The following is a 13,789-nucleotide window of genomic DNA, read 5'->3' as shown; positions in this document are numbered from 1 at the left end:
TGATGAACTTCAGTGTAAAAGAAACAAGACATTTATATACATGGATGAAGAGACCAGATTTCTCATGTTGACTGCAGGTGTGTAGTGTTATATGTAACCAATTTAATTTCAAACACTATCATGCAAGTGCCTCAAATTTTGTTGGAAAAATATTAAATAACCAGGATATTGGACCATATTAGGATTATCATCGTATCAAGATTGCACCACAGTTTTGTTTTAGCTTTGAAACAATATTTATATTGACGGCGCTGCTACACTTCTTTGCACATTTTCACCAATAGAGGGCACTATTACACAGCATTAATTGTGATTTCTAGAGAGTTCCAGAATCTTTCAGATTTCAAAGCAATTATGGTAAATGGCATCAAGTTTTCTTTCCGTAGAGATAATCAGATTGATTTGTATGTGTCACTTTTGATATTTATCAGTACAAACTTGTATGATTGTATGTTTACAAAAAACAATAATGGACAATATGAATGTGTAATTTGTATTTCTGTTGACTGTACACCCTAATTTTTTGATGAAAAAGCATGAAAACTAGATTAGGCCTAAAAAAAGTTGTGTGGTTCCGATTACGATCAATTTTAAAATAGGTGGGGTAGGTAGATTTCTTCTTTTTTTTCATGTGCAAGTGTCTAGTTCAGGTAGTTATGTTTTCCGTTGTTTTCTGTATGGTCTCTGTGTTATTGGTTTCCTCCTATCCGACTTACAGCCATTGCATTTTGGAAGAACAATTTTATATTGTCTTTTTAAGTTGATGTAAGTTTCTGCATCCACTATTTCTTGCGAGACTTCACAGTTTTCATGATTTTTATTATTTTTTTCTCAAATACATTTGTTTTAAAAAGTTTAGGGTTGGCAATGAAAAGCTATGTTGGGTAACCAGAACCAAACAATTTTTATTTTTTAGGCCTTAGAAAACACAGACAAATAACCAGATTTGTATGTTTGGAAGAAGTCAAAAAGAACAGTATTGTAATGAATTTCATTAAAAAAGTAAAGATAATTAAGATTTTTTAATCAAGTTTTAATACCTGACCTATTTCAGATTTTTAGTTATTTTCAGACACTAAAACCTTCAAGGGGAAAGCAATTATTGTGATTTTTGATGACAAAATAAAATTATTTTACAGGTCATAATGTAGAAGTATTTGCCTTCAATATTTTATATTGTTTTTGATATCATTGTAAACAAACAAATAAAAGGAATCATTGATTAGATACATTGAACTGAAATGTGTATTTCTTGGGTTCATCATGTTCACTTTCTTCATTTTCATGGAGTCGTGATGATGGTAGAGTGGGACTTGTTTTAGATCTGTGATTTGCAGATCTAAGCCTCATCGCTGCCATTTGTTTTTGAATCCATGGGCAAGATTTGAAACGATATCATTGTGCTGTAGTCAACCCAGCTGCATAATGAGGGACCTGGTAGGATAGAGGTTGCAATGTCAATGCAGTAATTCTATGTGCTTACAGAGGCTGCAGTAGATTGCTTCTCAGAGTTGAAGTATAAAAGGGCAGTTGTGCTATTATAGGTCTGTGCCATAGGTAATAATTGTAATTTAAAAAATACTGCCAATGGTAATGCGCACAACTGACATCAATGTCTGACATACACAGTTAGAGAAACACACCTCAAACATCAAACACCCCTACAGGATAATGGAACATCCCATGAACTTTAGCCAAGTGATTATGTAACATTACATAACCATACTTCTACTGTAAATTAGGACCTATTTTGACAGAAAATGACTTTTGGACAAACTTGAAAACCACTGTTACTGATTGGACCGCTTTCATTTGAACAATTTTTCATCTACACACCATAAGCCATGTCCCTATCAAATTTGAAATCAATCGATCCAACAGTTTCTCACCTTAAGATGTTGACATACACAAGCACACACATGCGTGCGTATGCATACATACATACATACCGGTTCATACATACATACATACATACATACATATACATATACATATACATACAAACATACATACATACACACACACACAGACAAAATGTGATGCCTAGTTGTGCTAAAAACGCTTTGAGCAGAATGTGGAAAACACTACCAACAGTAAAACAGACTAGCTGAACTTTAGATTTCAATAAGACCAGGGGTTAATACACAATACATTCAAAATACATACTACATACCACAGGATGACGTGGTCTAAAAGTAACCAATGCCAGTATAGGATAGTGTTTGTTAATGCATGTTAAACTTTGTATTTTTTATTATCATGATAATCAGGTTCTAAATAACAACACTCAATCTATACATACATACATACATACATACATACATACAAATAAAATACCTATAAAATACACAAACTAAAAAGTTAACTTAAAAAAAAGTCTCACCAGGCTATAAAGACCACAACTGTAAACATTATTCAAACTTAATTTACATAATGAAAGCAATAGGAATAGATTTAGACTAAGATACCTCATGTCATTCTGCCCTCATCTGGCTTCATAATCCCGAGGGGCAATGTCGTTGAGGGCACCCTAACACAGGATGTATCATACAGACTAGACTATAACACAAACATGGAGAAATACATGCATGTTTACAAAAAATAGTGAAAAATTAGGTGTTAATTTCACACATAGTTGACCTTTGAAAACATGATATTATAGATTGAAGGAGCTGTCATTGTGTCCACTTCTGTAACTACTTGATACACACACTTGATGTTGCGTGGGTTAAGCAGAAACATCAACAGATCTTTCACTCTAACAATATTACTGATACATACATACAACAGTTCTTGAATGACTGATCTGGAAATGTGACAATGGTAAAAAGTACAATTTCCCTACACCCCATTGTGTTGTTGCTAGCCTTGAATCCAGGCGACTGGGGACTTTGAATTTTGATTAATAATGAATACAAAATCCCAACGCACATGGATTCCAGGCTAGGGTGTTGCATTCACACACAACTCAAGTACAAAAATGTAACTGTTCACAAATATAATACTGGCATCATATAAATGCTGCTAGGATAGGAGGAACAGAATTGGCCTGTGGTCTTTATAGGCTCATGTTTGGAAGTGAATACATTGCAAAAACTAAAAAAAATGTGTAAAAAGTTTGTTATTGTATGTACAATAATAAACATTTTACACATTTATTTATGTTTGCAATGTATTGAGTTACAAACAAAGATTTGGCATATGTTGTTTTACATTGATTTTTCAAGGAGGAAGACATGATAAAATTATTTTATAAATTAAAAAAATCCAAAATAAATACCCAATCCTCACCCATATGGCTATGTTAAGTTTGAGCTCAATCTTTATCAGTCTTTAAGATACTGCAATCGCCAGAATGAAATACATATGTGATTCTCATTGGTATAGCGTACAGAATTTAAACTTCAATCTCACGCTTCAAGAAATTAATATTAGATGTACTAGCATGACAATATACAAATAATATAAAAGTTATGGTAGTTTGTTTAGTTTAGCTGATATCAAAACCTGAGAGAATGCGTTCCGGTCGCACCTGCATATATACGAGACAAAATAAATATTTAAAACTTGCATTGCCAGCTCATTTAATATGCTAATTTTGGTTATTTGCATATTTAGGTCATAAAATCTTGTTGAGTTTGTGTAAATTGTGATTTATAAATCTACTCCAATTTGCTGTGCCAGATTTTTGGCAACATTTATCTTTTTTTACTCGAAAACTTCATTAATTTCATTTGGGGTGGTTTAGTGTACAGTGGAAGACCAACTACACAGTAACATCAACACAACATGGGTATATAATGTGTACACATTTTGAACCAAGGAATTCAATATCACTACTACATTTCACAGAAATGAACAATAGTGAAATCAACCCCTACTTGTTATTCAAGACAGAGTCTATATACATGTACATGCATAGAGGTATAAGACGAGGTATCCATGCTACATGTTAATCGAGCTACTAGACCCTTGGACAACTCTGCTAACTTTTAAAAGTGACCACAAGTTGCAAAGCACCCAAAGTGCTGTTGAGGGTAATCTAGCTGCCACACCCTCAGGCAATTCTGCTAACTTCAAAAGTGACCAAAAGTCGCATAGCACCCATAGCACTACAGAAGCTGTCAAAGGCTTGCCTGAGAGAGGAGCTATGCACCATCATCTCTAGCTTCTATATGGCAACCTTCGTAGTGCAGATCTGAAAGTCTTACTACAAGACTGCCTACCTGTAGGCCAGTAATTACTAGGTGGTTCCACCAAATGAGCATCTTTCAGATTATTTATCCCACAGACAAGGAATTTCTTACTTGTCTACGTTTATACATCACATTATTTATTATTGTTATGCAAAGTTATCATAATTCTCATGTTCCTTTTGAGGAGAACATAATGCAGGACAAAAAAACTCCACACATACACAAAAGTAAGTTTGTTCTACCATAACATATGTAATTATAGGGTGAATCCAATCCAGAGGTAGTCACTTTAGTCAATGACAAGTACCCAATGACTTGCTTGTCAAAATTAGCTGCACTATGTAACCTTACAAGTCTGTTGTTTGGCAAAAACAACATGTTTTGACCAAGTTTTAATTTTTATAATTTCCAAATAAGACAGCATTTCTAATATACAATTTAGACTTTTTTCTTTATGTTGAATAAGAAATGATAACATCATAAACAGATTCAGTTTGTACACGATAAACAGTGTTTTTGTTTTAAAAAGGGTAGTAAGACTGTAAAATCTAGCTGAGGAAGTTCCTACGATATTTTAGCAGGATTACCCACCAAATTGATGGTACAAGGTGTTGAAATCTATGCATGTTTTACCACCCCAAAGTTAGTAAACCTTAAAGGAGAACAAAAGTATGGCTGTTTTTGTCATAGTTGCTTTAGTTTATGTCCACTGGGGCATGAAAAGTCACCCTTCATCACTCTTAGTACATGTACATCACATGACTTTCTTGCAGCCATAAACCGACTATGTATACTGGGGTAGTGAATTCTGGGATTGGTGCCCAGTCAGTTATGTCACCAGTGCAGTGCCCCTATCTATCCGACTGTCCATTGTTTCTACCTAATCTCTCTATTGTTTCTACCTATATGTAATCACATAGACAGTGGAGAAGTCTATGTCCACTGTCTATGATGTAATTGACCTATGAACACTAACACTCTTGGTGACATCAGCATACATGTAGTCAATATTGGGCACCAATCCCAGAATTCTCTATCCCAGTGTACAGATGTCGGTTCATGGCTAATTCAAACAATGTTGTACATTGTATCTCTTCTGTATGTTTAGAGAAGATACATGATGAACAGTGGTGAAAGTGGTGACTTTTCATGGCCCACTGGACATCAACTAAAGCAGCTAGCAGGAAACAGCATTAACTTTGTTCCCCAGCCTTAACACCACTACGATACATGTTAACTTGGGTCAAATACTACGGTAGTTGATCATGAACAATTGTCCCATCTCATTTCATAACAGACAGGACTGTGACAGTGTTGGCCTAAATTTACTGTACTGCGTGTACATGTCAGTGTCAACAAATGGAAGACATGTTTTTATAAGAGTAGAACAAAATAGTAGAAAACTAGTTATCTAATCCGACTACGTCATTAGATACCCCAAAACAGATTATAAAAAAGTGACTAATTTCATCAGTAATGTGGTGGAATAAACCATAGACCCTACACGAAACATGTAGAGTCTGTGAATAAACATAGCACAGAGAAATAAAATACAATATTTTCTCTCTGTGTACCAATTACATATACACCCTCTTTTGCTATCCCCGAACTCAATCACTGGTAGACAGTATGTGATTATTAATTATGAATATTATTTGCGTGATAGTATTGAATTAATTTGCATACATCAAACTATGGCGTCATACTTTTCAAAATTTCAGTTGTGTTGTCAGTGTTTCTGGCAAACAGTGTGCGAGAACCCTGCAAGTATCATCAGGATAAATTTTCTACCATGGTTCTCGTCTCAATTTGTTCTCAATTACAACTGTCTATTAATTTGTGATATGGATTACTACTGAGTCACATGCGCTGTTTACCCTTTGCCCAGCATGGGGTTTAGCCAGATTAACGGTAATTAATTTCTTGGTCAACACTAGAACTTTTGCTCCGCACGCTACACATGCATTACTGTAGGTGCACATGAGAATAAGATGCCCGTCTTGTTCTATTCTGACCCACTAGCATGAGGTAAAATACAATTGCAGGTACCGAGAATTGTATGTCTCCTACATAATTAACTAGAAGCTGATGAAGTAACATGTAACTGACTCTAAAAGAACTTGTTTTAACACTGTATCTATCAAATTAATCAATATCAAAATTACTTTTTTTATCAAACAATATTGTTTTAGTGTGTATTTTGTTGTATTAAAAGTGCTTAGCCTTAGTGTTGGTGATTTACAATTATCCACTGGTTATTCATGTTTCTGCAGCTAAAAAATCCCTCCAGACTAGTATGCTTTCCTCTTTACTGAGATGTTGGCACTTCAAATTAATTCACACAGCTTCTTCGTACTTCTGGCTTCCACTCAGTCATCAAGTTAGAATTCCATGATAACATTTCCTAATCCATGTACATGTGTGTTATATAATTCCACTAAAAATATCAAACTTTATCAAATGCTTCCCCCACACCCTCACATTGGAGCATGTCCAAACATCTTTGTCTTTGTGTATCAGTGCATCCCTATGGCCTGTTAGAATTGACAGCCACATCACAAATGTCAATACATGTCACAAGTATCAAGATGATGAGTACACACTTTTCTAAAAGGGTTTGATTTTTTTGAGAGCATTTTTCCTCCATATCTGAAGTTTTCGCAAGCGACTCCAGTAATGTCTCGTGTCAGGTGAAAGCTCCTTATAGGATTCCGGCGGTCCTGTATTCAAAGTCCACAACCAATCCGGATATTCTGTATCTGCTTTTAATTCGGGGTCTGGCCCTTCTTTGTAAATATTAGCACCAACACAACGAGCCACCAGGACATCAGGGTCACCAATTACCATGGGACCGACTTCTTTTTTGATCATCGGGGCTTTGCCTTTCATACCTACAAAATGAAACCAATATTAAAATCTTGTACATGTAAGATGAACAGTTTTCAGGTATTTATCACACACATTTATTTAATGTTGTTCTGCAAATGCCCATTGGTATTCTCAATAGACACAAAAATATACTCTCACGAGGAAGCATGCAGTTAATATATATTGCAGTTAAAAACATAAAAATTGCTACATCAATGTTAACAACTTAAGACTACCCTGGTTGTAGTGAGCATGCTATGTACTTAGATACTATGTGGCTTCAATGAATTGTGTGCTTACAACGAGTTGAGGAAGTACAATGTATAGAGGGCCATTGTGCCACCATGGGTCAAGGCCAGGGGTAATAATTGCACAGTACTTTGAGAACTGTATGGGCAGTGTTCTCTCCACACTATAGAGAAAGCATGGTGCAAACACCACCCTTGCCATCTAGGCCGCCATGCTTGGCATGTTTCTACCGTGCTTCAAAAGCATGCAAAGTGTTCTACCATCCTTGAGCGTTAGTAATCTTTGAATGACAAAATCATAATAATACTTTCACTTAAAAAGAAATGGCTGATCCTCAATGTCAATGTGTGTATCATATGTGTTAAAATAAACATGTCATTGTCAGAGTTTATTCCAGTGTTGAAGACATGCATATCATATGCTGATCACTATTACCATGTTATTTATATGTAAATCAATATGCAAATCAATATGCAAATTACCACATTATTTATATGTAAATCAATATGCAAATTAGCCACATCCTTGCAAACCATCCTTGGAGAACACTGTGGGGGAGTGTGTTATATAAAGAGTAACATTATCATTAACATGAACCTTCTTTGGATTTCCCTTGAAGTTTCACAAAAAATCAACTTTTCAAATTGTCTAATGTTGGGACAAATATTATAAAGGTTCACATTAACATAAATTACTGAAATTACACTTAAATATTACAATAATTATATAGTCTATTCTTTAAAGTCATCTCTCTACCAAGGAGGTATTTGTTTGTACACAAATAATTACTAATTCATTGAACACATGAGTATTTAACGAGCTAAATTTACACGTGATGAAATTCTGAATGACATGGTGAACAGTAATATACAGAAATAATGAATATGATTGTGATAGCTGTAACAGTACATGTATATTTATTTCATAATGTGTTTGAGGCCACAACAATGTATAAGATGCAGCTCTGTATGCACTAACATACATCATCTAATTACCATGCAGCCTCAGGGAGGTAATCAAAATCACCCTAGACATCTAAATGTAAACATCAACATCCTTGTTATTCAAAGGTCTGAGGTCAGCTCAAGGCCAAAATGATTTTCTATGAATTCAATCTCACCACCAGCACGTTTACATATGAGTTGAAGGTTCAGGCCATGGTCAACCTCAACTTTCATGTACACACCAAATAATTATTCTGTACAATTTTCTATGGCTATAACAGTGGAAGGGGGTTGCTTCAGTTACATCTCATTATGTTTTTTAATCTGCGGTGCTTAATTCCAATGCAATCCTCTGCTTGACGTTTTTTGAAGTTGCATGCAGATTTTCTGCATTTTTAAATGATTTATATTTATTCATGTGTGTATTTGTCAGTTTTTTTGTGTTTTTTAGTTCTACTTGTTCTATTACATAATGCTGTTTTTAATGTGTATTTTCTATCTTGTTTCTGTCTGTTTTAGCTATGGGATGTTTTGAGCATTGTTGTGTTCTTTTTCTTTCCAATAATAATAATAATTACTATATTAAATAGTATTTAACATATGAATGTATATAATCTATGAATGTTTCAGTTGCATTTTCGTGGAGACACAGGGTGGTAGTTCACCGAGTATATAGGAATATGACGCAATAGTTACCTTGCGAGTTATGTAAGGAGGAAGTCCGGGGAATATTCTTTAGAGAACAACGGCCAGATCAAAATCAACTACGTACTGGTCACAGACAATACAACTACTGATCATCACTTCAAACAATAAAACTACTGAACTTCATCACTGGCGACAAAACGGCCAAACTTTTTAAAGTGTGATTCGAAAGGACGTTCAGTTTCAGTGCACATATATAAACAAGCCGTAGTAAACCGCCAAGGAGACAGTACACCACGTAAAAACATAGGCTGTTATCGACATCCTTGTTGAAATAACCATATTGTTGATACCTACCTGGCTTCTTAGCATATCGAGCTACTGTTGTTGTTGCAAGGACCGTAGGTTTGCGATATATATGCGATAAACTGCGGAACATGTGGCTAAACTTCAGCACAGTAGCCATTTTGACTCTCGGTACTCAAGTTTCGCAATGCATTATGGTTCTTCAAAATGGCCGCGCCCATGATTTACACGAGGGTTTGTTTATTTCCGAAATAATGGTGTAATATGCAGATTTTTCTTGAATAATTGGATTTCTTGTTGATGTTCATGAAATGGAAAGGTAAAAGTCATATTCAGTCGTGTTATATCTGGTCATAAATATACAACAAAACTAGCAAATCAATGATCGCTCCATCTGTCAAATGTCTCGGATCGGATATCTTGGGACGTCGGAAGTGGCAAGGTGGTGGATGCCCCCCCCCCCCCCCACACACACACACACACCACTCGTCTAGTTCTAAACAGAGAATTACGTAATGTCATAACAAGGCAAAACCCATAACCCACTGTCGTGCGCCAAAGTTTCCACTGCGACAAAATTTCCGATCAATCGGATCAGTACTTTTACTCAAAGAACCATGCGATTTAATAATTAAAGGTAACTATATAGAAAATGGTATGATATTTTGAAACTTGTGACAAACTTTCCGACCGTCAGAAATACACTTATTTAAATCATAGCCCATGACATTTATTATATAGTGATTGATACCTTTTATATTTGATCTGAAATTCTGTTAAATTTGAATTTGCTCCCTCTTATATCCATTGCGAAAAACTTTCCGAGCGTCGACCTGCTCTAAATTAAATTATGTTTTGAAAATGAAACGGAAATTCTGTTCACTTTGCCCCCTTTCATTTCCATTGCGACAAACCTTCCGACCGTCAGATCTACACTAACTGATAGCCAATGACATTTATTCTATAATGATTGGTATGTTTTGAAAGTTGAATCGAAATTCTGTTCAATTTCCCACTTTTTATTTCCATTGCGACAAATTAAACATTCCGACCGTCAGATCTACATTAAATCATTATAGCCCACAACATTTATTGTATGAGCTAACCCCAAACTACGGAGAATTGTATGTAATCCACTGGGGGAGAAAATGCGCAAAATAAAGCAATTAACAAACATGCATGTTGTGTATTGATAAGAATAATTTTTATTGAAATTTGTATCATAATGTTATGTATTTTTTTAAAAATTAGTATCACTAATCAAGAGGAAAACAAAAAAAATACCGCCAATGGTGTTGTAGCACAACTGTACAGTTTTTAAAACTGTTTATCCATATCCTACTTACAGGCGGTGCACAAGTCTATATTGCTGACTTGACTCTAAACACCGCCATGCAAAGAGCAATGGACGCAGCGTATTACGAGACCACAAGCAAAATGTATGCGCACCAATTGCAAAAGAATTGCATACCGAATGATCAAATATTAGCAAACGATCGAATATCTACGCTCTTTCCATTCCTCTGACGGTAGTATTCCCGTCAACACATTTAAACCATAAACTAGGTGTGAAAATGGTTCAAAGTTTTCTCGTTCGATCCTACAAACACTGTGGATCATAATTTTTAAAATGAAGGCACACACATTCAATAAATTACAGGGATAACATCAATGCACAACACACGGAACAAATATCGTAGGTAATCTCATTAATATGTGTGACCAATGTGTGCATGTACGATGACCCTGTGATGACCCAATCCAGAAAGTTTGGAGATGGGAAACGTTGGCGCATCACACCGGCTGCCTCACGATGATATTGTAGATACAGGGTTAGCTCTAGATATGTACAGGGTTAGTTACTCTGGCTAATGACAACAATAATGGTTAACCTAAAATGAAAGTCACTAGCCCAGAACATTGGAAACATGAATGCAGTTCAGTTCAGTTCAGTTCAGTTCACGGGACTAGTAATCCTATTGGATTCTAAACATCCCTCTGTTCCGTAGCATAATATCAGTCAATAGCATTCTTAAAAGCATTTACAGATGTTGATGATACTACATTGTCCGGTAGCTTGTTCCATTCGTTTATTACTCTACAAGTAAAGAAGTGTTTCCTGATGTCTAGTCGAGATGGTCTAGTCGCGCATATGGTTTCTGGAGTTTATTTGAGTGTCCTCTTGTTGAGTGATATTCTACAGTCTGAAAGTGTAGCTTGCATTGGTCAATATTGTTGATAATTTTGTATACTTGAATTATGTCACCTCTACATCTTCTCTGACTCAGTGTTGTCAACTGTAACTGTCTCAATTGTTCTTCATATGTGATGTTCTTCATACCGACCACCATTTTTGTAGCTCTTCTTTGTACTTTCTCTAATTTTGAAATGTCTCTCTGTAGCCATGGTGACCATGCTTGAATGGAAAATTCCAGTTGAGGTCTAACAAACTGTTTATAGACTTAAGCCTTACTATGATTTCCTTTGACCTCATTGTGAAGGACATTTTAATCAGTTCAAGTGTTTGGTTTGCCTTTTTTGCTGTTTCAGCACATTGAACGGATGGTTTCAGTGTCTCATGTACAATGACTCCTATGTCCTTTTCATTTGCTACTGTTGTGAGTGTAGATCCTCCCATTGTATATTCCATTTTTTTGTGTTTCTGGTACCTACATGCATGACCTTGCATTTTTCTACATTAAAACTCATTTGCCATTTATTAGCCCATTCACATAGATGATTTAAATCAGACTGTAATACTTCATGGTCTTGACTTGTGGCTAATGGTGTGTACACTTTTGTATCGTCTGCGAATTTCTTGATGTTTGAGGTTATACCCTGATCGATATCATGTATGTATATCAAGAATAACACTGGTCCAAGAACGGAACCCTGAGGCACACCACTTGTTACATCTTGCCATTGTGAACTCTCTTAGCTCGAATTACAACACGCTGCTTTCTGTTACTCGGCCATTCCTGGATCCAAAATGCAATATTCCCTCTAATTCCATGGCATCGTATTTTCTTGAGAAGTCTAACATGTGGTACTTTGTCAAAAGCTTTGGCAAAGTCAAGATAGATAAGTCCACTGCCTGTCCGTTGTTGATTGCTTTTGTTACATCCTCTAGGAATTCAAGCAAGTTTGTCAGACACGATCTGTGAGAACAGAAACCAATGTGTTTGTAATTATGTTATTAAGTTCCAAATGCTTTGCAATTTCATCTCTAAGACATGTCTTGAGTACCTTGCCAACGACTGATGTGAGGCTGACTGGTCTGTAATTTCCAGGGCTTGACTTAGATCCTTTCTTGAATATCGAGGTGATGTTTACAACTTTCCAATCATGTGAGACTTTGTATAGAGCTGTTGAAAATGACTGATAATGGTTGGGCTAATATGTCTGCACATTCTTTCAGTATCATTGGATAAACTTGATCAGGACCTGGTGACTTGTTGGGATTTAATGACTTCAAATGCACATATACTGTATCTTCCGATATATATATCTTGTAGGTTACTAGCAGTAATACCCATGTCCATATTGCCTGGTTGGGGTACATTTGTCACATCCTCCCTAGTGAAAACTGATGTAAAGAACTGGTTGAGCTCATTGGCTATACTTAAATCATTATCACAAATTGTTCCGTTGTCCCTTTTGAGTTGACTTATTGATTCTTTTGTTCGTTGCTTTGATCTAATGTATGCATAGAATGCTTTTGCGGTTTCTCTACTGCTAAACCCTCCCCCACCCCCTAAACAAAGATATAAGTGAGACATTGATATATGATGTACACTATGGGAATTGTAGTGGTCACTCCACTAGGATCTAGGATCAATACAATGTAAAATACTATTAAACTGAAAACCGGGCACTGTCTGTATGTCACCTTCAGCAGTAAATTTTTCATGAACATATCAACATCAGTGTGATTGAAACCCTGGATGATCTCAGCAGTAAATGCAGGACCAGTGCTATCATCGCAAGTTTTTGAAGTTTGGTTAGAAGTGCAAAAATGAAATTCAGCAATTGCATTGATGTCAGCTACCCCCTCCCCCTAACCAAACAAAGCTCATGTAATGAGCTTGTGCGACATGAGCATCATCCCCAACTACATGGGCCAATCTGGCTGTATGTCCTCTTCTGTTACTGCATATAAGAGTGAAAAACATAAAGCCTAGGTGTGTACCAAACCAATGAATCTATCCTGCATGCATGTACACTGTGGGATTGTCATTATCCAGTGATATTCACCTGCGAAGTGACTATTACAGATAACATTTTGTAGATGCAGACATGTGCATTTTCTAGTCAGAGAGAATTGAAAAACCTCAGCACACAGCTGTTAATCTGTAAGATATGCTGTGTCAGGATGCCCTAAGCTTAGGCATCGGCTTACTCTGTTGAAGCTGGCGCAACATGGTACATATCTTACAGTCTATTGTTAAGTTAAAATTGACTCTTGTAGTTTCTCCATCTGCAAGCAGTCCTGACTAAAATTGTTTAATGTGTATATCTATCCTTTTAGATTATAATGGCAAGGTCATCTGACAGGAAGTGAATGGAAACACCAGCACAAAA

The 13,789-nt window shown here is 35.9% G+C and overlaps 1 protein-coding gene across 1 annotated transcript; it reads right to left on the bottom strand.

The window, feature by feature from the left end:
• Positions 1-2,324: 2,324 nt before the first annotated feature.
• LOC144443380 (large ribosomal subunit protein mL54-like) lies at positions 2,325-9,373 on the bottom strand. Its single transcript, XM_078132847.1, has 2 exons — positions 9,260-9,373; positions 2,325-7,087 (listed from the first exon to the last, which is right to left on the bottom strand). The coding sequence occupies exons 1-2, from the start codon at positions 9,366-9,368 to the stop codon at positions 6,804-6,806; spliced, it is 393 nt and encodes a 130-aa protein (XP_077988973.1). The 5' UTR covers positions 9,369-9,373; the 3' UTR covers positions 2,325-6,803.
• Between the last annotated feature and the right edge of the window lie 4,416 nt (positions 9,374-13,789).

This window comes from Glandiceps talaboti, chromosome 12 (genome assembly GCF_964340395.1).
Source record: "Glandiceps talaboti chromosome 12, keGlaTala1.1, whole genome shotgun sequence".
Taxonomy (NCBI): domain Eukaryota; kingdom Metazoa; phylum Hemichordata; class Enteropneusta; family Spengelidae; genus Glandiceps; species Glandiceps talaboti.
Note: the sequence above shows the minus strand (reverse complement) of the source record. Positions and strands in the feature narration are given on the sequence as shown.

Excerpts from the sequence above, each read along its gene's own strand:
- LOC144443380 (XM_078132847.1), bottom strand. The coding sequence starts at position 9,368 with ATGGCTACTGTGCTGAAGTTTAGCCACATGTTCCGCAGTTTATCGCAT. Across the intron at positions 7,088-9,259 it reads TCGATATGCTAAGAAGCCAG|GTATGAAAGGCAAAGCCCCG; the intron begins GTAGGTATCAAC and ends TTCATTTTGTAG.